General features: G+C 41.0%; 1 protein-coding gene and 1 long non-coding RNA gene across 6 annotated transcripts in view; one reads left to right on the top strand and one right to left on the bottom strand.

Moving 5' to 3' along the window:
• Window positions 1-23254, top strand: part of Cdc42 (cell division cycle 42) — a 42721-nt gene that overhangs the window by 7238 nt on the left and 12229 nt on the right. For all 5 annotated transcript variants that reach the window (XM_006980849.4, XM_006980851.3, XM_076565445.1 and 2 more), the window contains 2 exons: window positions 17734-17888; window positions 21031-21103. In XM_006980849.4, coding sequence (XP_006980911.1) covers window positions 17784-17888; window positions 21031-21103 — 178 coding nt within the window. In that variant the 5' untranslated portion in view covers window positions 17734-17783. The remainder of the gene's footprint in view (window positions 1-17733; window positions 17889-21030; window positions 21104-23254) is intronic.
• On the bottom strand, window positions 6882-7839 carry LOC121827421 (uncharacterized). Its single transcript, XR_013049401.1, has 2 exons — window positions 7250-7839; window positions 6882-7107 (listed from the first exon to the last, which is right to left on the bottom strand). It is a non-coding gene; the product is annotated as an uncharacterized LOC121827421 (long non-coding RNA).

Here is a 23254-nt window from a genome sequence, read left to right as displayed (position 1 = left end):
ATCAGCCTTTGTTTGGGCAACACCATAATGTAGATGTTGAGCACAAGATATGTGCATGACTTCGATTTATCTGAGGGTGTTTTTTTTTTTTCTTTTTTTTTTTTATTACTGCTGTGTCTAATTTCTTTTCGATTCTTTATGCAGATAGTAGTAGATCAGGAAGCTAGAGGAGTATATTATAAAGAGTTTATTTTGAGTTCAAAGAACAAGTTTTGACTTGATGCATATCTAAACCACACTCATTGTCTTACTAATTTAGGAACTTCAGGACCCTTTGTGTGCTTGCTTTGTGACAGTTATAGTTCCTAGTGTTGGTGGTGGACCAGCGACTAAAGAACAAGACAAAACTGTCATAAAATCTACATCGGAGTTATAGATAAGAATTTGAAGAAAATGAAGAGGTGGCTAAGACTTGGTAGCATGTGTCTTTATCCACTGAGCCATCTAGGCCCAAGTATGTTCCTCCCTTCTTCCTTCCCTCTTTCCTTTTTAAAGGAGAGGCACAGGGTCTCATGTAGCCCAGGTTGACCTCAAGTTCACTGTGTAGCCAAGTTTGAACTTGAACTTCTGACTTTGCTGCCTCCACCTCCTGAGTGCAGGGTTTCAGGTTTTCACAGCCGTGACAGGTTTTCTATGGTGCTCAAGATAGGGAGCTTGAACTCAAGCTTTGTGTGTGCTAGGCAAGCACACTGCCATCTGAGCCTTGTCCTCAACCCTTAGTTTTCTTTTTTTTTTTTTTTTTTTTTTTTTGGTTTTTTCGAGACAGGGTTTCTCTGTGTAGCTTTGCGCCTTTCCTGGGACTCACTTGGTAGCCCAGGCTGGCCTCGAACTCACAGAGATCCGCCTGGCTCTGCCTCCCGAGTGCTGGGATTAAAGGCGTGCGCCACCACCGCCCGGCTCTTAGTTTTCTTTTTATCTGCAGCCTTTACCTGATATTTCATCTAATTAGAGATTTATTCTTTCTAGACTGTCTTCTGTGTCTGCTACTGTTTTGAACACCTTTTAGCACTTGTTGATAATATAAATTTTTAGCAATCTGAGAATAATAATTTAACAATTTTGTTTAAAGCCAGTAAAGGTGATATATTTTGAGCATTCTAACATTATATAAAGTACAGTCTGTCTATTCAGTAAGTTACTGAAGTTTCTGTCTTGCTCAGTATACTGCTATAATAGGCATTTAAATGTCTTGCTGACTTTCGTAGTTAATATAACAGAAGCCCATTACAAGAGAGGTTGTTGTTCCTAACTTAAATCCTCGTAGATCAGATCTTAGTTGCTTAGATTTTATTTATTTATTTTTGAGACTTTTTTTTTGTAATTATTTTTTTCTTTTTGGATACAGTTTCAATGTGTAGCCCTGGTTGGCCTGGAACTTGCTGTGTAGCCCAGGCTGCTGCCTACCTCTGCTGGAATTAAAATCATGGGCCATTAATACCAAGCCTGTGTTACCATGTTGATATTCTTCACAGTTTAAGAACGTGTAACATTTAATCTTGTTGTGTGGTGTTACTTATTTTTCTGTTGCATCAGCTGTCTTGCTCTTACAGTATTCCATTGTAAGTGTATGTGTTTAACAAGGAGTCATGCAAGATGGCTTTGAGTTTCTAATTCTCTTTCCTCCACATTTGGAGTACTGAGATTACAGGTGTCTTCCACTGTGCTGGGTTGATACCCTTCTAGGGATTGAGTTTAGTGCTCTGTGCATGCAGGATACTCTACCAAACAAACCTTACCACCAGTCCCTTTGTCTCTTTTTAAAAAATTTAATTATTTTTTTAAAAATTGAGTGTGTATGAGTATTTTGTCTGCATGTGCCTGGTCCCTGCAAAGGCCAGAGGAGGGTGTCGGATCTCCTGGAACTTCAGTTGCGGACTGTTGTGAGCTTCCATATGGGTGCTGGGCATCCAACCTGGGTCCTCTTAACTGCTGAGCTATCTCTCCAGCCCCCCATTGTTTCTTGATAAACTATTCTTCCTTTTGGAAAAATGATCTGAAATAGAATTACTGAGAGAAATGCTATGAATATTTTTTATGGCTCTTAAGATATCTTTAGGGGCTGGCCTTGCAGCCTGCTTCTTAAAATTTTATGTATTAAGAAATTCTAGCTGGGCGACAGTGGTGCATGCCTTTAATCCCAGCACTCGGGAGGCAGAGCCAGGCAGAGTTCAAGGCCAGCCTGGTCTATAGAGCGAGATCCAGGACAGGCACCAAAATAACACAGAGAAACTCGAAAAACAAAACAAAACAAAACAAACAAACAAACAAAATTCTAATGACACTGTAGAGGTTTCGAGGACTACCATGAAAATATCACAGATTTATCACTAATTACAGTTCTGGAGGCTAGTGGTCTAAGATTGTATTAATATGGTTGTTCTCTTTTGAGGGCTTTTCCTTTATAAATGGCCAACTTTGAGTGTTATCACACTGTTGTCTCTCCTTCCTCTCCCTCTCATGTGTGTATGTGTGTATGTGTGTATGTATGTGCGCGCGCACATGCCCCTGTGTATGTACATTCCTCTTAGTGAACCTGAAGCTCGCTGCTCAACCTGAAGCTCACTGATTGGCTACACAAGTGGTGTTGCCCCAACACCCCACCCCGTCCCATTTTACTTTCTCCTCTCCCCAGCACTGGGAGTACAGATGCACTCCTTTTTTTTTTTTTTTTTGTTTTGTTTTGTTTTGTTTGTTTGTTTGTCTGCTTTTTGAGACAGTTTGTCTGTGTAGCCCTGGCTGTGCTGGAACTCACTCTGTAGACCAGGCTGGCTTCAAACTCAGATCCACCTGTCTCTGTCTCCTAAGCACTGGGAGCAAAGGCATGCACTACCACTGTCTGGCCAGATGCACTGCTTTTAATGTGGATTCTGTGCATCCAAACTTGGGTCTTATGTGTGAGCAGCAAAGCACTTTTTTTTTTTTTTTTTCTTTGAGACAGGGTTTCCCTGTGTAGCTTTGCGCCTTTCCTGGAACTTGCTTGGTAGCCCAGGCTGGCCTTGAACTCACAGAGATCCACCTGGCTCTGCCTCCTGAGTGCTGGGATTAAAGGTGTGCGCCACCACCGCCCCCGGCGTAAAGCACTTTCAAAAGTAAGCCATTTCCTTATCAGCACCACCACCTCCAAACACACACACACACACACACACACACACACACACACACACACACACACACACACACACACACAGATGCAGGGTTTCTCTATGAAACAGCCTGGCTGTCCTGGAACTCCTGAGTGCTGAGATTAAGGGTGTTGTCACCACCTCAGGGCTACTTCCTTCCATTATTTTAAAGACAGTCTTACTCTTAGTCATGGCCTAGCCTGGTTATTGCTATGTTGCTTAGGCTGGCCTTGAAGTTGCAGTGATCTTCCTGCCTCAGTTTACCAAGTGCTAGGATTACACATGTATTCTACCATGCCAGTTTTGTTGAGGGAGTGTGATGTCTGTGCTGGGAATCATACCTACACTTGGTTCTGCAAATGCTCTGTCACTGTGTCAGTGATAACCTTGTTTCTAGTCTTCTTTCCTTATAAATATACTAGTCATGGATAGGGCCCACCCATATGGCCTCATTTTCTTTAATTACCTCTTTAAAGGTAATGCTACTAAAGACTTTTTTCTTTTTTTTTTTTTTTTTTTTGAGACAGGGTCTCACTCTGTATCTCTCTGCCTGGCCTGAATTCCCTTCATCAGTCTGGCCTTGAATTAACAGAGGTTTGCCTTCCAAATGCTAGTATTAAAGGCATGTTGCACCATGCCTTGCACAGAACAAATTCTGAAGTAGTAGAGGTTGACTTCAACATACACATTTTGGTGAAGACCTAGTTTTCTCCATAGCAGTCAGTACAGTTCATGCCTTAAAACATTTTTATGGCATTTCTTTATAACTTCTGTACAGTTTTATATTGGGTGTATAGTTAGTCTTGCCTTTTGCTCCTATAAGCAAGGCTTCTGTGTGAACTCCTTGTTTTATAGACTATTATTATTATTATTTTTTTTTTGAGGTAGACTTACCAATGGAATTGCCAGGTCAAAGAATATATGAAATTTGGATTTTTTGCCCTGGTATGGGAGATTTCTTGTTGGTTTTGACATACATGTAAACACATGCACAGAAAACTCATTTTTATTTTACTTTTAGGTGTATGGGTGTTTTCTTGCATGTGTATCTGTATACCACACATGTGTGTGGTGTCCCACAGAACCCAGAAGGCATTGGATCCTCAGGGACTGGAGTTACAGGTGGTTATGAGCCCAACAGATGGTGTTGGTAATTGAACCCGGATCCTCTGGAAGACCAGCCAGTGCTTTTAACTGTTGAGCCATCTCTTCAACCTCTCACATACTTTGAAAATAAGCTTTGGTTAGGTGCACACACATTTAATCCAGCAGGCAAATCTCTTGAGTTACAGGCCAGGTAACTCATAGTGAGAGCCTGTCTTGAAACAAAAAACACCCAACACCACCACTACCAACAACAGTAACAAAAACAAGCTCTGGCAGATATTATTTTAAAAGGTTTCCCAGATTTATTTTTGTCCCATCTGTTCTGACATGCTTCTCATATTGGAATGGACTGATTAGGTAGCCGTGTGCTCCTTCTGTAATATTTTCCACATACTGTGCCCAGCTTAGTATTACTGTTCTTGTAGTGATGGACACTAGTTTTGGTCAACACAAAACAGTATTCTGTTTCAGATTTCCTCACTGTTGGGGCACTTGTTGGCAAAAGTGACCCAGTTTGCTCTGCCCTTTCTGGTCGTCTTCAGAGTCTGCCTGTACCAGCTTATATTTTGCACTTTGCATAGCAAGTTGGAGCCTAGAGTTGACCCACTCTGGAGACGTTTTTGTTGTCTTTGTGGCTACCATTTTCCTTCTTAGGTGTGGATGGCCTTTAATCAAGGCTGCTGCCAAGATGGCTGAGAAACTGAAGTCTGGTCCTGGTATTTTTTTTTTTATTTTTATTTTATTTTATTTTTATTTTATTTTTTTTTTTGGTTTTTCGAGACAGGGTTTCTCTGTGTAGCTTTGCGCCTTTCCTGGGACTCACTTGGTAGTCCAGGCTGGCCTCGAACTCAAAGAGATCCACCTGGCTCTGCCTCCCGAGTGCTGGGATTAAAGGCGTGCGCCACCACCGCCCGGCTGGTCCTGGTATTTTTTTAAAGCAAGTGTTTGTGTAGCAGGCCCTAATAGTTTGAGGACAATTCTAACTGTAATCTCCTCATCAAATAGTTTGTTAATATTTACTTCATTTTCAGGAGTGTATATTTGTCTTTTACTTCATGGTATAAAATCCACCTTGCTGTGACAGATTGCTTAATAGTCTTTTAAGTTTTTTTTTTAAATTAAAGATATATTTTTATTTTATATGTATGGGTGTTTTGCTTGCATATGTGTCTATGTACCATGTGTACATTGACCACAGAGGCCCCTGGAGTTGTAGTTATAGATGATTTTTAGCACTATATGGGTGTTGGGAGTCAAACCTGGGTCCTCTGGAAGAGCAGCCAGTGCTTTTAACCACTAAGACATCTTTCCAGGCGCCGTTTGCTTTTTGAGACAGGGTCTTACTCTGTAGCCCAGGCTCTCGTAGAATTCACTATCTTGCTCATACTGGTCTTGTGTCCACAGCAGTCCTCCTTCCTCAATTTCACATGTGCTGGTGGATTATAGAATGCCACTGTGGCTGCTCTTACCTGAATTATTTCACATGGATAATGGGCATGCATACCTGAGGGTTAAGTACTGTATATGGGAGTAATCCAGTTAATTCTCACCGGCTATATGGTGATACCGCTGTGTTCCTTCACAAATGAAGTGATGACATTCACATTGTACAGTCACACACATGTGGCTAATGAGTTTTATGCCATTTGATTTGAAAATTAATGATGCAGCTGGTGGTAGCGCACGCCTTTAATCCCAGCACTGGGGAGGCAGAGGCAGGCGGATCTCTTGAGTTTAAGGCCAGCTTGGTCTACAGAGTGAGTTCTTGGACAGCCAAGGCTACACAGAAAAACCCTGTCTTGAAAACAAAACAAAACAAAAAACCAACTCATGATGTTTGCTGCTAGTCTATCCTTGGGCATATATGGGAACTAGATTTTTGTGACTAATAATACTGTCTCTCCCCCCCCCCCCCCATAAAATAGAGGTAGGCTATAATCCTTTCTATACCACTCCTAGTCATTGGGCTACAGATTACAGATACAAAGTTTAAGTTGTGTCTGAGATCAGAATGAGATTTTCCAAAGGAGTGATCAGATTTGACAACCTTGGCAGGTGCAAATAAGGAGAGTTTTGAGTTCTCCTTATTAGTAGTTACAGCTATAGTATAGGGCTGTTTTGGTTTCTGTAAGTTTAAATTGGGGATAACTATAAGGTTTCGGTTACTCAGCCCTGTGCTGGTGCTATACTAGTTGCTTTATATGTATTAGCTTGTTTCTTTTTGTAGCAATTCTGTGAAGTAACTTCATGGGATATATAGGACCCTATCAGGAAAAATAAACAGACTGGTGAGGTGACCCAGCAAGCCTGACACCTGAGTTTAGATCCTGGAATCGATGGTGGAAGGAACGAACTGAGTGGTAAAAGTGGCCCTCTGACCTCCTCGTGCAACATGGCACACGAACACATTGTACACACATACATACAATTATAATAAATAAAAAATCTAAAAAGTTAATGTTACTTGCCTTTGAAAATTTCATGCTTTCCCAATATTTATTACTTTAGATAACAAACATTTTAAAGGTATTAAACATTTTAAATTTTTTCTTGCTCTGTATTGCATTAGATGCTGTGAGAGGGAGACAGAGAGGAGCCTAGTCCTTTCAGAGAGCAAACTTGTATTAGAATGAATGAAAGTGCCTGGGGATAAGGTAGCTTGATTGTGTGATTTATTTAGTGGGTGAATACCTACTATGTGGCCAATATTCTGGACATAAAGCAGAGTCCTTGCCCTTGAGGATTTAGTGGAAAGTATCTTATTTTTAGTACCTTTGCTCCTTCCACCATCATGTGGATCCCAGGGATGGAACTCGAGTTGTCAGACATGGTAGCAAACAAAATTTACTCAACCATCTTGTTGGATCTGTCTCTCTTGCTGCAGCAGTATAAGTAAACAAGATAATTAAAAATTACAACCATATTATAGGGAAAATAAACAGTGCTATAGAGTGTAAGGAGGAGGTATATTAGTTACTTTTCTACTGCTGTGATAAAACGTCATGATCAAGATCACTTACAGGAGAAAGGGAGTATATGGGCTTCTGTTCCAGAAGATTAAGAGTCCACTGGGAAGCATGGCAGCAGCAGGCATAGCATCCGGAGCAGGAAGCTCAGAGCTCACGTCTTAAACCACAAGCAGGAAGCTGAGAAGGAGAAAACTAGGAAAACTCAAAGTTTCTTCCCTGCACCCCAAAAAGACTTCCTCCAGCAAGGCTACATCTTCTAAATTTACCCAAACAGTGCTACCAACTGGGGACCAAGTCTTTAAACTTCTGAGCCTATGAAGGACATTCTCATTCAAACCACCACTGGAGGAAACTATGACTTTGGATCAGGTGGTCAGGAAAATTTCCTGAATATGTGATTTAGACTGAGATATGGGGAACGATGAGAATCATCTGCCAGACCAGTGGGAAGGAGGTGGGAGAGTTGACTCAGTGGTTAAGAGCACTTGTTGCCCTAGCAGAGGACCTGGGTTCAATTCCCAGCACCCATGTGGTGACTCAAGACTACCTAATTGCAGTCCCAGGGAATCCAGTGTTCTCTTTTAGTGCCCATATTCACTTGCACACGTGGTGGTACACATACATGCAGACAAAACATGTATACAACGATTAGTGAGAAGCCGGGTGGTGGTGGCGCACACCTTTAATCCCAGCACTCGGGAGGCAGAGCCAGGCGGAGCTCTGTGAGTTCGAGGCCAGCCTGGTCTGCAGAGTGAGATCCAGGATAGGCACCAAAACTACACAGAGAAACCCTGTCTCCAAGAAACAAACAAAAACAAAAAACAGTGAGAAAGGGAATGTTGTTAAAGACAGGCAGCCTGGCATGTCTGAAGACACAGGAGGCCTGAAGCACGGAGAACAAAGGGTCAGGGGAAAAGATGAAAGATTTAGAACCAAAAAGGGCCTTGCTGTGGAAACTCTTTGTTTGGGCTGTGATAGTGAAATACCAAGAACTAGGTAACACAGAAGCTAATTTCTCTTAGGCTGGAAGGTGGGATATTCAGGATCAAGGCAGATTGTTTCTTGTGGGGCTGAGTAAACAAATGATGCTTTCTTGTTGCTCTTTTATCCACTAGTTAGTACTTAATCCTCTTCCCAGAGGTCCCTCCTGATGCCATTACTTACCACAGGATTTAAGGTTTTGTCATGAGATTTGGAGAGGGATTCAAGCATTCAAACCATAGCAGGAGGTCAGACAGCTGGCAGCTTTTGAAATCTAGAAGTAGGGGAGGTTTTGCAGAGGTGAGGTTTTGGGTGGAAGGAAGGTTGGGTGATGATTTGAAAAAAGGTAGACTTTGAATAAGCACAAATCATATTGGACAATTGAAGTGGCTGGTCATTGATTAATAATTTATCTTGGCAGTGCGAGATTCTTAGAAGCAAAGTAAAAGATTGTAGTCCTGCTGCCCTCAGTCTGTCTCAGAGCTGAAGTAAATGCAGCTGTTACCTGGTATGTGTTACCTGATTTTTTAGATGAAGTGTGTGAAGATGCACCTTTAATCCACATTTTTTGAGGTGGGAAAATCTACCTTTGATCTGGGCCACAACTTCTAGTACGTTTTATATAGCACATGGAAGAAGCTTTCACTCTTTGCCTGCTTACTCTTGATGGCAAGTGCATTCCTTCACTGGTATTAGAGCCTACTTCTTCAGAATTCTGGTGTATACTAAAGACCTGCTGAGACATCCAGCCTTGTGGACTGAACAGTTAACTAGATTCTTAGACCTTCTGTTGGTTGACTGACTGTCTTTCTGTCTGTCTATCTCTGTGCTTATCTGTCTATCCATCTCTATGCATATCTATCTGTCTATTTTTAGATAGATAGATATTCCTCTAGAGAACCTTGACTAATCCAAATTATGGTACCAGAAGTGGTTTTAGAGCAACAGAAGTATAAGGATGGATATTTTAAGTATCTGGAATAGGCTTTCCAATTTGCCAACACCTCCAGTTACTGAAGCTTCTCCACTTACTGAAACCTCTCCTAGAAGCTCAAAGAATATTGAAAGCCCATGGTACGAACTATTTTACAAACTTAAGGAAACGAATGCATTTATTATCCTGATTCAGTAATTTTGTGATAATAAAGTATTTGGTGACTCTGTATATGAAGCTTTTGACAATTTATAGAAAAATAAGGAAAATGATGATGCTGATTGGTTGTTCCTAGCATCCCTGGATAAACTGACAAAAGAAAAGAATGAGCTCCATGATAAAATTAACCAACTTCAGCCAGATGGTGGTGGCATAAGCCTTTAATTCCAACACTCTTTTGGGGCAGAGGCAGTCGGATCTCTGAGTTCAAGGCCATCTTGGTCTATAGAACGAGTTCCAGGACAGCCAAGGCTACATAGAAAAACTCTGTCTTGGAAAAAAAAAAAACCCCAAAACAAACAAAAACAAAAATTAACCCAACTTCTAGCATCTCAGAATATGGTGAAGGACAACAATAAACTCAGTGATAGGCTCCAGATGTGCACAGTTTAAAGGTTTCTAAGTGTGCCCTGGAAGAGAATCTTCTCTCTAGCAGCCACAGAGCTCAAGTTGTAGAAAATGAAACCCAAGCTCGTATTATAAGACTAGCTGAATTATAGTGAAAATTCAAGTCCTGTGATGGTTAAAGTAAGGGAATAAATTAATAAAGAGTGGGATTCTGTAGTTTGGGATGGACATATGTGGGAAGACCCTATTGAGGTTGAGAACTTTGAATTCTCAGATTCGCAAGTGTTGCACAAATCCTAATTAGTCTTAATAAAAACCCAGAGCCAGATTATCAGGGTGAGAGCTGAAAGATCAGAGAAGCAGAGCAAGCCACAGCTACCACCTCTTAACCTCACCAATTCCTCAGCCTGAAGGAGCCCGAGTTTCTGTCTCTTCCCGCCTTATATTCCTTTCTCTGCCTAGCCACATCACCTCCTGTCTCAGCCTTCCTAGTGCTTGGATTAAAGTGTATGCCACCACTGCCTGGCTCTGTTTCTCTTTTAGACTGGATTAGTCTTGTGTAACCCAGTGTGGCCTTGAACTCACAGAAATGCAGATGGACCTCTGCCTCTGCCTCCCAAGTGCTAGGATTAAAAGTGTGTGCCACCACTGCCTGACCTCTGTCTGTGGCTAACTCTGGCTGGCTCTGTCCTTTGATCTTCAGGCAACTTTTATGTCTTAGATTACAAACAGTGTATCACCACACCCAAGGGTTTATCTCAGCTGAGGAAATAGTCTTTCCACCTTCAGCAGAAGATGTACTCACTTCCCACCCCCTAAAATACTGCCTTTTCCACCTTTGACTGGGGAAATTAATCTGTCATTGTCTGCTAAACCAGCAGTGACTTTCCCCGAAGATGATGCCAGGCAAGACAATACTGATGTCCTTCAAGGCTACCAATTGTGCCTCTTGACCTATAAGCAAATTAAAGGCTTGGAACTTTGGGCTGGAAAAGCCATTAAGTGTTCAAGGCTTGGTGAGTTGTTCTGTAGAAGCTTTGAAGGTAAGAATGTTAAGAGCAATGCAGACAATGGAGACTTGCCTGTGAAATTTCAGAGGGAAGTTTGAGAGTCCCTTAATGACTCTGTCAGGGCTGTTTGCTATTTTGAGTTAAGAATTTGTGATTCTGCTTTGCTGGGGCTGAAGAATCAGCTGTGATTAACAAGATAGTAGAACCACTAAAGAAAAACCTTTGTTTTGTGGGATATTTGATGCTGGTCAGCTGGGGAATAGTGCATATCTGGGGCTCAGTGTTGGTCTCTGCTGTTGGCAGATCTGGCACTCAGCAGCAGCTATAGCCAGGTCAGCCTTGGTGAGTGGAACTCCATGTTGTCTATCCTATGCATAACCCCCATCTCTGTCACCATGGCCAGCCACTTTGTTCATGGGACCATTGGGCAACAACAGGGATGGCTAGAGAAAGAGGCTGACTGTCCAGAGAATGGACCATCCTATCTACTTGATTATCCTCTGCTGAAGTCATCTTCTGATGAACATTTACATGGGACACAAGTGTCTTCACATCCTTTGTCCATTTGGAGAAGTCCATTACATCTTCATCAGATGTTTTCTCATCAATTTTCCAATCATTCTCTTTCTAGTCCCTAACCAGCCAGCCAGTCTATTGGCTATAGCAAATGAATAATCTTAACATCTGGTCATTTTTCCTTCCAAACAAAATGAATGACCATGTGTACTGCTGGAAGTTCTGCCCATGGGATGATTTCCCTTCGCTGGTGTTTTTCAGGGTTATCCTGAAAAAGGATATCCAGAAGGGTTGTAGCTGTCCACTTCTGGGTGGAGCCTATGTAAGGTGTAGAACCATCAGTAAACCAGGCCCAAGTCTTCCTAAGAGAGTAGAATTGTTGCCTCCCTTCTCTTTTGCTTAGTGGGGATTGAACCTGAGAATATGCAAGTTAGGCCTGTGTTCTGCTTCTGAGTTCCTGTTGATCTTTCTGAATAACTGCTGAGAAAGGCATCAGTCATCAGTGATGTCAGGAAGAATATATGGAAGTGATAAATCCATACTGTCTGTACCCAGTAGGCTTGTTGTCTCTAGGGGGCATGAACTTTGTTCCATACATTAGAGATGGCTTTGTATGGTGTAAAGTTTGGTACGTATCAGATTCTCAATAAAATCTGTTGAATGAGTGAAAAAAATTATAGAGGGAGAATTTTAATTTCCATTCTCTTAATAAAATGTTTTATGGTATCTTCATACATTATTGTGTATTTTCTTTCTTTCTTTCTTTTTTTTTTAAGATTTATTTATTTAGTATACAGAAGAGGGCGCCAGATCTCATTATAGATGGTTGTGAGCCACCATGTGGTTGCTGGGAATTGAACTCAGGACCTCTGGAAGAGCAGTTCAGTGTTCTTAACCTCTGAGCCATCTCTCCAGCCCTGTGTATTGTTTTCAAACTGTTTTGAAATACCAAGTTGAAAATTATATAGCTTATTTAAATATTTAACAATTGACTTGAAAAAAAAGTGCTGGGGATTGAAATCAAGGCTTTATGTGAAGCACATTGTCTACTACTGAGCTGTACTTATTTAAGCAAGCCCCCACCCTCCCATTTTATGGTAGCCCAGGCTTGCCTCAGATAAGCAGCTGGGATGGCCTTGAAATTCTGACATACATGCTTTTGTTTTCTTAGTGCTAGGATTATAGGCATTTGCTATCATGCCCAGCAGGTTTTTTGTTTGTTTGTTTGTTTGTTTTTTGTTTTTGTTTGTTTATTTGATTTTTTTTTTGAGACAAGGTTTCTCTATGTAGTTTTTGATGCCTGTCCTGGATCTCGCTCTGTGGAACAGGCTGGACCCGAACTCACAGAGATCTGCCTGGCTCTGCCTCCCAAGTGCTGGGATTAAGGGTGTGCACACCACTGCCATCTGGCAAAAGATTTAATTTTTTAAAATATATCAGTGCTCTGTCTGCATATACACCTGCATACGAGAGGAGGGCCATCAGATCCCACTGTAGATGGTTGTGAGCCACCATAGGGTTGCTGGGAATTGAACCACTGAGCCATCTCTCAAGTTATGCCCAGCTTTTTGTTTTGACTTTTGAAGAATTCCCGTTTACTGATGGTTCTGAAAACTATAAAGTTAAAACAACTCTATGTGTGACGTAAATATGCATGAATGTGCACTCACATGTACATTTTCATTATATAGCCTAGATTGGCATCAAATTCACGATCCTTTTGCTGAGATGACAGACATGTACCACCATTTGTGTAAAGTTTAGAGTTGGAAAAGAATGGCGTGATACATATATATTAGCTTTCTGGCTTTGAGGCAAGTCTTTCAAGCCATACTTTTCTCCTTTCCTCTTTTTCTCTATGGAGCCTAAGGGCTATACAGAACACTGTCCTGGAATTTGCTGTAATGTTCTATTCCTGCCTCTGCCTCCCAGGTGTTGGGACTGTAGGTGTGAGCTGTCTCACCTAGTGCTTAATTTTCTTACCTAGAAAATTAGTTCATTAAAAGACCTTCCATTCTAACTTTCTCATTCTTTGTCTTGAGTAATATTTGGAGAATTAATACAATAAGTTGAAATATGTAATCCAGTGTTCAAAAACAGTTAACAGTGTATTTCTTGTTTTGGGAAAAAAGGTAGCTATGGTGGAGGTATAGAAGAAATGTTTGGGAACTGAGGATGTAGTTCAGTTACCTAGCATATACAAAATTCTGGCTTCTAACCTTGTCTCTGAGGCCAGTTGGGGATACATGAGACTCTGTCAAACTTGTTTTTTTTTCAAGACAGGGTTTCACTGTGTAACAGTCTTGGCTGTCCTGGAACTCACTCTGTAGACCAGGCTATCCTCAAACTCAGAGAATTCTGCCCCTACCACCCAAACGCTGGGATTAAAGGTGTTGTCACCACCTTCTGGCATCAAGCTTTTTGGGAGGAATTCCCAAGCAGTGTTGTGTTCTTAGTAGGATATTTGCACCACCTCACATGTTGTGTGATGTAGAGCCAAACAGGACAATGTGCATGCATGTAAATTTGGACTGTTTTATAGTATGAGCACTTTGTGTGTTTATGTGTACATGTGTGAGGCCAGAGGTGGATGTCAAGTGTCTTTCTCACTTTCCATCTTTTATTTTTGGTCCCCCACCCCAGGGTTTCTCTATATTAACAAGCCCTGGCTGTCCTGGAACTCACCATCTAGAGCAGGCTGGCCTCCCTCCTGAGTGCTGGGATTAAAGGTGTGCACCACCATGCCTGACTGTAAAAAAAATTTTTTTTAAAAGTTGTATATAGATATCTACCACAATTTATGCTAAGGTTATGTAAACTGCAGTCTCCAAGGATTAGACAGGAGAGAGACAGAGACAGAGTTTTGGTTTTATATATTCTACCTAATCTGGTAGCCAGGCTAGTCATTCTGTTGGATTGGCAAGAAAGACTTGTGGAATTGAATAGTTATTTTCTGATTTCCTGTAGTGTCTCCTCTTTCTTGTACCTAGATAAAATGGAGTGCTTTAGGGTCAAGTGTATTTAAAATGAAAACATTTAGTAGTATTTTGGGTTAGTGTGAATGTAATATCTTTTTCTCATGCCATGTCAGTTAATGTAACTTTCCTAGCATACTAACCTATTTCACAAAACTGCCCTCACCTCAAGAGCTAGCTGAAAATGGGGTGCCAAGACTGTTTACCTCTTCCCATTTGACTATGGATTTGGTGGTCACCATGGTTCAATGTTTTGGTACACATGTCTGAAACTTATCAAATAGGCTAGTATGGCTTGTTAGTAAGCTCCAGTGATCAGCCTTTTTCTACTTCTTTAGCTCTGGAATTGCAGATGTGTACACCATGCATAGGTGTGCTCAGCTTAAAAAGTTTTTTCATTCATTCATTATTCATTCATTCATTCATTCATTCATTCATTCATTCAGTGTGTGTGTGTGTGTGTGTGTGTGTGTGTGTGTGTGTGTGTGTGTGTGTTTGGGATTTCATAGAGTGTCATGTCACATGTGGAGATCAGAGGACAACTTGGAAAGTTGGTTCTTTGCTTCTATGTGGGCTCCCAGCGTTGAACTCAGGTCATCAGAATTAGTGGCAGTTGTCTTGACCTTTTGAGCCATCTTGCAGACCCCTAGGTGTGTTCTGGGAAACAAACTCGGGTCCTTGTGCTTACAAGGCAAGCATTTTATTGACTGAGCCTCTCTTATCTTTTGAGACAGTCTTGCCTATGTAATCTTAGCTGGTTTGGGATTTATTCCGTAGCCCACATTGTCCTCAAATTCAATATTTTCCTACTTCTGCTTCCCAAGTGCTGAGATTATTGTTATCGCCATGTCTAGCCCATATTTCTGTGAGTAATGGGGCAGTTTATATTGCCTGTGACTACTGTTGTAGTTTTATATTTTATGTGAGTTTTATATTCATTCATCATCTTATAAACGTGTCAGTCTGTTCTAAGTGTTTAAAGTACAGTGATGTGTGAAATGTTCTAGGCACCTGTACAGAAGTATTAATGAACATTTCTAAATTGTGATTAAATGTTGTGAAGGGAACTAGTTTTAAAAATACATAGACATGGCATCCAACCCTTGGGTTTATATTTGAATTAGTGGAGATATCTATCTGTCTTTTTAAAATTTATACATTGATTGGTTGTTTATGGGGGAGGCCTATATGTGCCATGCATGATATACATGTGGTTGTCAGATGACAACTTGTGGAAATCACTTCTCTCCTACCATGTGGGTCCCATGGATTGAACTCAGGTCATCAGGCTTGGTGGCAAGTGTTTTCTTTGGCTGATCTATTTTACTGGCCCAGAGGACTATATTTTCATGTTTAATAAGATGGCAGCTCTAACCGGCAAGAAATTGTAACCTCCCCCCACCAGGGATTATGCAGATGATTTATTTATTTCTCTCCAAGCCGTTGGAAGTATTTGTTCCTTTGTGGTTGGGGAAGATTACTCAGTTGGTAAAGTACAAGCATGAGGACCTGAGTTCAATCTCCAGAACCCACAAAAAAAGTTGGTACTTGATGCTCAGTTTATCTTTTCTACTTGGTGAACACAAGGCCAATAAGAAACCCTGTTCCAAAAAAGCAAACTAGGCCATGCGGTGGTGGCGGTGGTGGCACACGCCTTTAATCCCAACACTCGGGAGGCAGAGGCAGGCAGATCTCTGTGAGTTCAAGGCCAGCCTGGTCTCTAAAGCGAGTTCCAGGAAAGGCGCAAAGCAACACAGAGAAACCCTGTCCCCCCCCCCAAAAAAAAAACACCCAAAAATAAAATAAACAAATAAATATAAATAAATAAATAATAAATAAATAACAAGCTGCATGGCAGCTGCAGAATTACACTTGAGCCCATCTTATGGCTTTCACACTTTTGCACACAAGTGCATATGTACTTATATACAGATATACACACGTTCACAGACACACAAGGATTTCATATCTTGATTTCGCAGATGTCAAAAAAATTGGAGGGGCACTGAAGAGATGTGCTCAGTAGTTAAGAACTCTTGTTCTTGTAAAGGATCTGACTTCCATTCTAGCCCCATGTGGCGGCTCACAACTTTCTCTTCTGACTTTCCTGGCCACCAGACACACATGGTAGGTGCATGGGCATACACATGGGCAGAACACTCAGAACAAATCTAAAAAATTTTTTTGAGGGGAAGTATATCTCAGAGTTAAGTGTAACAAATTCTTTGTTGTTGTTGTTTTGTTGTTTGAGATAGGGTTACCCTATGTAATCCTGGCTGTCCTGGAATTCGCTCTGTAGACTGGGCTGGCCTTGAACTCAGATATTGGCTTGCCTCTGTTTTCCAAGTGCTGGGATTAAAGGTGTTCGCCACCACTGCCTGGCAAAATTTTAATGCCATAGCCACTTGCAATTTTTTTTCTTTTTACAGTAAATTCTTGGCACATTTGTAATAATGTGTTTGCACTGCTGTGGTGTATTAGTGAAGGTCTGAGGACAACCTTGAGTAGCAGTCCTTATCTTTTACCTTGTGTTTTGAGTCAGGGTTTTTCTTGTTCACTGCTTTGTGTACCGTCTAGGCTGCAAGCTTCTGCCTCCCCCTTCCTGGAGGGGCACTCTGGGATTACTGGCACTTTCACTACTGCACCTGACTTTGATGTGGTTCTGGAGATCTGAGCTCAGGTTGGCAGGCTTGTCTGGGAAAGTGCTGTGCTCTCTGAGCTATCTCCTCAGCCCATGTAATTATATTTTTAAATAAATCACTATAGTTAGAAGAGCTGATATTTTCATTTTTAAAATGTAGGTTGAAACTCTTCAGGCCATGAGTAATAACTAGGCTAACTGGTGCTACCATGGCTGCTGACTAGAGATTACCTGATCATTGTCCAGTTCCTAATGCTCACATATTCTGGGGTTAATGGACTGTGCTGCTTGGTACTTAGGTTCTGGGATGCTGCTGCTCTAAGGCTGGGTAATGAACCATTGTTTACAGTGTTCTTTGTGTTGCAATTGATCTTGCATAGAGTACATATGTGTTCATACTAAAGTAAGCTTTCACAAAGTTCATATATCACATGGGACCCTTCCTCCTATCTCTTCCTTTTTGTTTTTCTTTGCTTTTTTCGAGACAGGGTTTCTCTGTGTAGCTTTGCACCTTTCCTGGAACTCACTTGGTAGCCCAGGCTGGCCTCGAACTCACAGAGATCTGCCTGCCTCTGCCTCCTGAGTGCTGGGATTAAAGGCGTGCGCCACCACCGCCCGGCTCTTCCTTTTTGTTATTAGAAAAAGTAATTAAAAAAAAAAAGAAATATACTGATTACTGTTCTACTTTGGATTTTGATACTTAAGACAAAACAACCAGGTCCAGAAACTTAGCAAATGGACCCTTGCAACTGCTGCTCTGAGCAATTGCCGTATTTCTTTTTAGAGGATTTTAGCTATATCAGTAATGCTAGTTCTTTTCTTTGAGTGGCTGAACCTGTTACTAGTTGAGAGGAAAAAAATATGTATATAAATAGAAGTCAAGAGAATAATTGTCTTTAATTTCTTTGTAGGTCAACATCTAATTTGAAATACTAAAAGTGGATACAAAACTATTTCCGCAATGCAGACAATTAAGTGTGTTGTTGTCGGCGATGGTGCTGTTGGTAAAACATGTCTCCTGATATCCTATACAACAAACAAATTTCCATCGGAATACGTACCAACTGTAAGTATAAAGGTTTTCTGATGGTGAAAGGAATTTTAATGTTATCTCATTTGAAAAAAACTTTGCCTGCCTGAACTGAAATATTTTTGCCCTTTTAAAAAAATTAAATTTCGTTATCTTTATTTACTTTGTGGGGTGTGTGTATGTATGTACATGCCCCACCTGCCTTGGCACTTGTATGGAGGGTTGAGGACAACTTGAAGGGATCTCTTTTGATCATGTGGGCCCTGGGATTGAACTCAGGTTGTCATGTTTGGCAGCAAGTGCCCTTACCATCTCAGTCATCACACCAGCCTATTGTTTGCTATTTTTAAAGGTTTCTGACTTCTCATGGGTAATGACTTACACTTTAAAATTGAAATTAAACAGCTGAGGGTGGAGGGATAGCTCCACAGGTAAGAGGACTGGCTGCTTGCTTTTCCCAAGAAAGAAGTTTCTTTGAGGGGTGAGAATTTAAAGATATAATTTGATAGCTGGGTGGTGGTGGCGCACACCTTTAAGTCCAGCACTTTGGAGGCAGAGGCAGGTGAATCGCTATGAGTTTGAGGCCAGCATGGTCTACAGAGTTAGTTCTAGGACAGCCAGGGCCACACAAAGAAACCCTGTCTCAAAAAAATCAAAAAGAAAAAAAAGTAGTTTGGTACTAAAACGACATTTTTGAGTTGGCCCATTAATCAGAAGATATTTTGAAGTTACAAGGGTCTTTATGAGATAAGCTGTAAATCTTAGGAGCTGGGGAGATGGCTCAGAGGTTAAGAGCACTGGCTGCTCTTTCTGAGGTCCTGAGTTCAGTTCCCAGCAACCATGTGGTGGCTCACAACCCTTTATAATGAGATCTGATGCCCTCTTCTGGTGTGCAGGCAGACATGCAGGCAGAACACTGTATACATATTAAATTTATTAAAAAAAAAAAAAAGATGTGGATCGTGTCTCAGGATGGGACATCCATTGGGAAACTTGTGTCTGAGCTTTTACTTGTAAATGTGATTTCCAAGTCTCTCAGGACTTTATTTGATGTGAGCTTCTGGGTGTTTTGTATGTATGTGTATCGTCAGGGAAAGATCAGCAGTGGAGTAAATTTTTTAGATGGGCCTGTTTAGGTAAATAGGCCAAAGTAAATTCTATATCTGTGGTGTCTACATGGAAATGGATTTGGTATACAGTGCATGTTTATGCCCATCTAGGACTGAGTTACCAGTTAGAGGACAGAGATCAGAGCTGAAGAATTTTATACATCATCTTATCTTCCATGGGAGAGAAAAGTCAGCTCCAACCTGCAGTTGAGACTTGGAAATCAAGCTTTTCTGATACCTGTTTTTTTTTGTTTTTTTTTTTTTTGAGACTGGGTCTCAACTGTGTAGCCCTGGCTTTCCTGGAACTTTTTGTGTAGACCAGACTGGCCTTAAACTTACAGAGGTCTGCTTGATATCTCTGTCTAATGCTTCCTGATTTCTGAATCCCCCCCGCCCCTCCAGGCAAGGTTTCACTACATTGTTCATGTTGGTGTCTAGGATTCAAGTGATTCTTCTGCCTTAGCTTCCCAAGTGGCTCACCTGGATAGATGCTACCTGACACATTCGGCATATTCCTGGTTTTTTTTTTTTTCCTTTCCTTTAATCAATTACTTACTTATTTTTTAAATCTTATTATTTATTTATTTATTTATTTATTTATTTATTTATTTATTTATTTATTTATTTATTTATTTATTTATTTATTTATGAGACAGTGTTTCTCTGTGTAGTTTTGGTGCCTGTCCTGGCTCTCACTCTGTAGACCAGACTGGCCTCGAACTCACAGAGATCCGCCTGGCTTTGCCTCCTGAGTGCTGGGATTAAAGGTGTGTGCCACCTCCGCCTGGCTATTTAGTTACTTTTTAATTGTGTGTGCATGATGTCCATATGCCCACAGAGACCATAGGTGCTGGATTCCTCGAGCTGGAGTTACAGGTGGTTGTGAGCCTCCTCATGTAGGTTCTGGGAACTGAATTCTGAAAGAACAGTATGAGCTCTTAACCACTGGGTCATCTCTCCAGCCCAGTTTCAGTTCTGAATTAAAAGTAGCTGTCTGTGAATAAATAATTTCTTTCTGCTTTTTTTTTTCTTGATTTTTCGAGACAGGGTTGCTCTGTGTAGCTTTGCGCCTTTCCTGGATCTCACTCTGTAGACCAGGCTGGCCTCGAACTCACAAAGATCCGCCTGCCTCTGCCTCCTGAGTGCTGGGATTAAAGTCATGTGCCACCACCGCCCTTCAGATTGAACATTGTTGAAGCAAAGCACTGTCTTAAGTTTTTTTAGACTTGAAGGGAATTATTTGAAAATTTTTGTTATTTATTTTTGAGACAGTCCTTAAATTCACCAAGTAGGTCAGAGTGACCTTGGTTGGTTTTTCTTGCTGCTTCTTTTGGCTAAGTGCTGGGGATTTTGGGGTATTCCACCATACCCAATTTGTTTTTTCCTTTTTCTTTCTTTTCCTTCCCTCCCTGCCTCCCTGCCTCCCTGCCTCCCTCCCTCCCTCCCTCCCTCCCTCCCTCCCTCCCTCCCTCCCTCCCTCCCTCCTTCCCTCCCTTCCTTTCTTCCTTCATTTTAAGATTTATTTATTTATTTTTTATGTATGAGTGCTCTGTCTGCATGTACGTCTTTATGCTAGAAGGGCATCAGATCCCACTATAGATGGTTGTGAGCTACCACGTGGTTTCTGGGAATTGAACTCCTGACCTCTGGAAGAGCAATAGTGCTCTTCACCACTGAGCCATAGCTCTAGCCTTTTTTTTTTTTTAAGCTAGTTTATTTTCATTTAGCAAAGTGTTTTATTCAAAAGCTTCCCAATACTACTAGTTGTCAGAAAGAATGAAAATCACCTTTTCTTTACTGCCCAATCTCATTGAAGATGGATGGAAGGGTCCTCTAGAGTTGGAGGCCTGGTTTCTGTGATACCACTTATGATTTTGTGTTCCTCACGTAGTAGGACATCCCAGGACACAGTCTCTCATTTTGTCATTAAGAACCATTTAGCTCATGCAAGGGCATAGTTGGTGAGATTGGTTACATAGAAAGATGAATTTTCTTCTTGGGAAGGAAATAAGTGGCTAGGAATTGTACTATCTCACTTACTAACAATGTTGTATTTGTTTTGTTTTTAGGTTTTCGACAACTATGCAGTCACAGTTATGATTGGTGGAGAGCCATATACTCTTGGACTTTTTGATACTGCAGGTGAAAACTTAATGTCTCATAATATTTTGATCTGTAACACTAACAGTTGCTACTGGATGTCTTCTTTGGACACCATGAAATTAGTATATTAGTAATTCACTTATTTTTTGTTATTAGCAAGGGGATTTAATCTAATCCCAGGATTTAGGAGGCAGAGGCAGGTAGATCTCTGTGAGTTTGAGGCCAGTCTAGCCTACGTAGTGAGTTCTAGGACAGCCAGGGCTGTGTAGAGACCCTGCCTCAAAAGACCACACTCAGAAAGATAGTTGACCCTGGATGGCTAATAGGAGTTTGGAATACCCTGGGTGGATGGTATGGGAGAGGATACAATATGGTCTGAGAGTCATTAGGTAAACTCTAATGGGTTTGGAGGCTGGAGAGAGACTAGGGGACTGAGCTCAGAAAACATGTCTGCTGATTATTTCCTTTCATCCCCTTGTTCAAATCTCACAATTGAGGACTAGAGATGTAGCTTAGTTGGTAGCATATTCCACTTGCATGCATGAGGCCCTGGGTTCAATCCCCATCATTACCACATAAATTTGGTGTGACTGTAGTCACAGCAGAAGCTTCTCTGGGCAGAAGCAGGAGGATCAGAAGCTCAAAGTCATATATAGCAAATTGAAGGCCAGGCTGGGCTACATAAGACCCTGAAATGAAGTACTCTGTTTCCTAAATATGACCAAGGTTGTAAATGTCATATTTATTATTTTCATCTATCTATCTATCTATCTATCTATCATTCATTCATTCATTGGTTTTTTTGAGACAGGGTTTCTCTGTGTAGCCTTGGCTATCCTGGAACTCTTCTTTGTAGACCAGGCTGGCCTTGAACTCACATAGATCCACCTGCGTCTGTCTTCCATTGCTGGAATTAAAGGCATGTGCTATTATACCTGGGCAGTTGTAAGCATTTTGAATCAGACCTTCAGAATGTGTTTTACTTTTTGAGACAGTATTCTTGTGTAGTCTAGGTTAGTCTTGAATATAAAGTCTCCCTGCCTCAACCTCCTGACTTTGGGATTATAGGTGTGTTCAGATAAAAAGTTGTTGAGTATAACAATAAAATTCATTTTGGTAAGTGTTAAGTTTGATGAATTGTATTGACCTCCACCATAATCAATATATCTACCTTATCTGTGGGTCTCTTCTATCCATCCATCTATATCATATCTATCTATATCTATCCAGCCACCCACCCACTCACCCATCCACCCACTCACCCACTCACCCATCCATCTGTCCATCTATTATCCATCCATCCATCCATCTATCCATCCATCCAATTTTTTTTTTTTTTTTGGTTTTTCGAGACAGGGTTTCTCTGTGTAGCTTTGCGCCTTTCCTGGAACTCACTTGGTAGCCCAGGCTGGCCTCGAACTCACAAAGATCCGCCTGCCTCTGCCTCCTGAGTGCTGGGATTAAAGGCGTGCGCCACCACCACCCGGCCCATCTAATTTTTAATATCCTAAAATTTTGCTTGTGCTTTTACAGCTTTTTCTTGACCTTGACAGCCACAGATGGACTTCTAGGTTCCCACTATTTGGCTCTTCTAGGATTTCTTGTGAATCCTTTATGTTTGACCTGTGAGAGCCATCCATGCATGTATATCATGGTTCTTTGTTTTTGTTGCTGAGCACTATCCTACTCTGAATACAGCATAATTGTTTATTCACATGTGAGCTAATGTGTTTGGGTTCTAGTTATAAGCTCTTATAAACATTGGTGCTATGAACTGCTTATGTTTTATCTGATGTCAGTAACGTTGATGAACATAGGTTTACAAATCCCGCTTTCAGTTCTTTTAGTTGTGTATACCTGTAAGTGGAGTTGCTGGATAGTGTGAAAATTCTGTTTTTAGTTATTTTAGGAACCTCTTTTCAAGAGCTGTCCCAACTTATGTTCCTGCCAATAATGTGTGAGGGTTGTATTTTCTTTGGAGAAATGTGAGTTGGGCTTTTTAAATTTTTTTTAAATTTTTTTAAAATTTTTTTTACTTTTTCATGAATTGGATTTGTTTGTAATTTGGTTGAATATTAGGAGTTCTGTAGATAATAATCTCTCATTCGTATCAGGATTTGCAGGCTATTTCTCCCATTCTCTGGATCGCTATAATTTTTTTTTCAGATTTTATTTTTATTTTATGTATAT

The sequence above is a fragment of the Peromyscus maniculatus genome, chromosome 2 (assembly GCF_049852395.1).
Source record: "Peromyscus maniculatus bairdii isolate BWxNUB_F1_BW_parent chromosome 2, HU_Pman_BW_mat_3.1, whole genome shotgun sequence".
Taxonomy (NCBI): domain Eukaryota; kingdom Metazoa; phylum Chordata; class Mammalia; order Rodentia; family Cricetidae; genus Peromyscus; species Peromyscus maniculatus.
The sequence above is the reverse complement of the archived record's forward strand: the minus strand, read 5'-3'. Positions and strand labels throughout refer to the sequence as shown.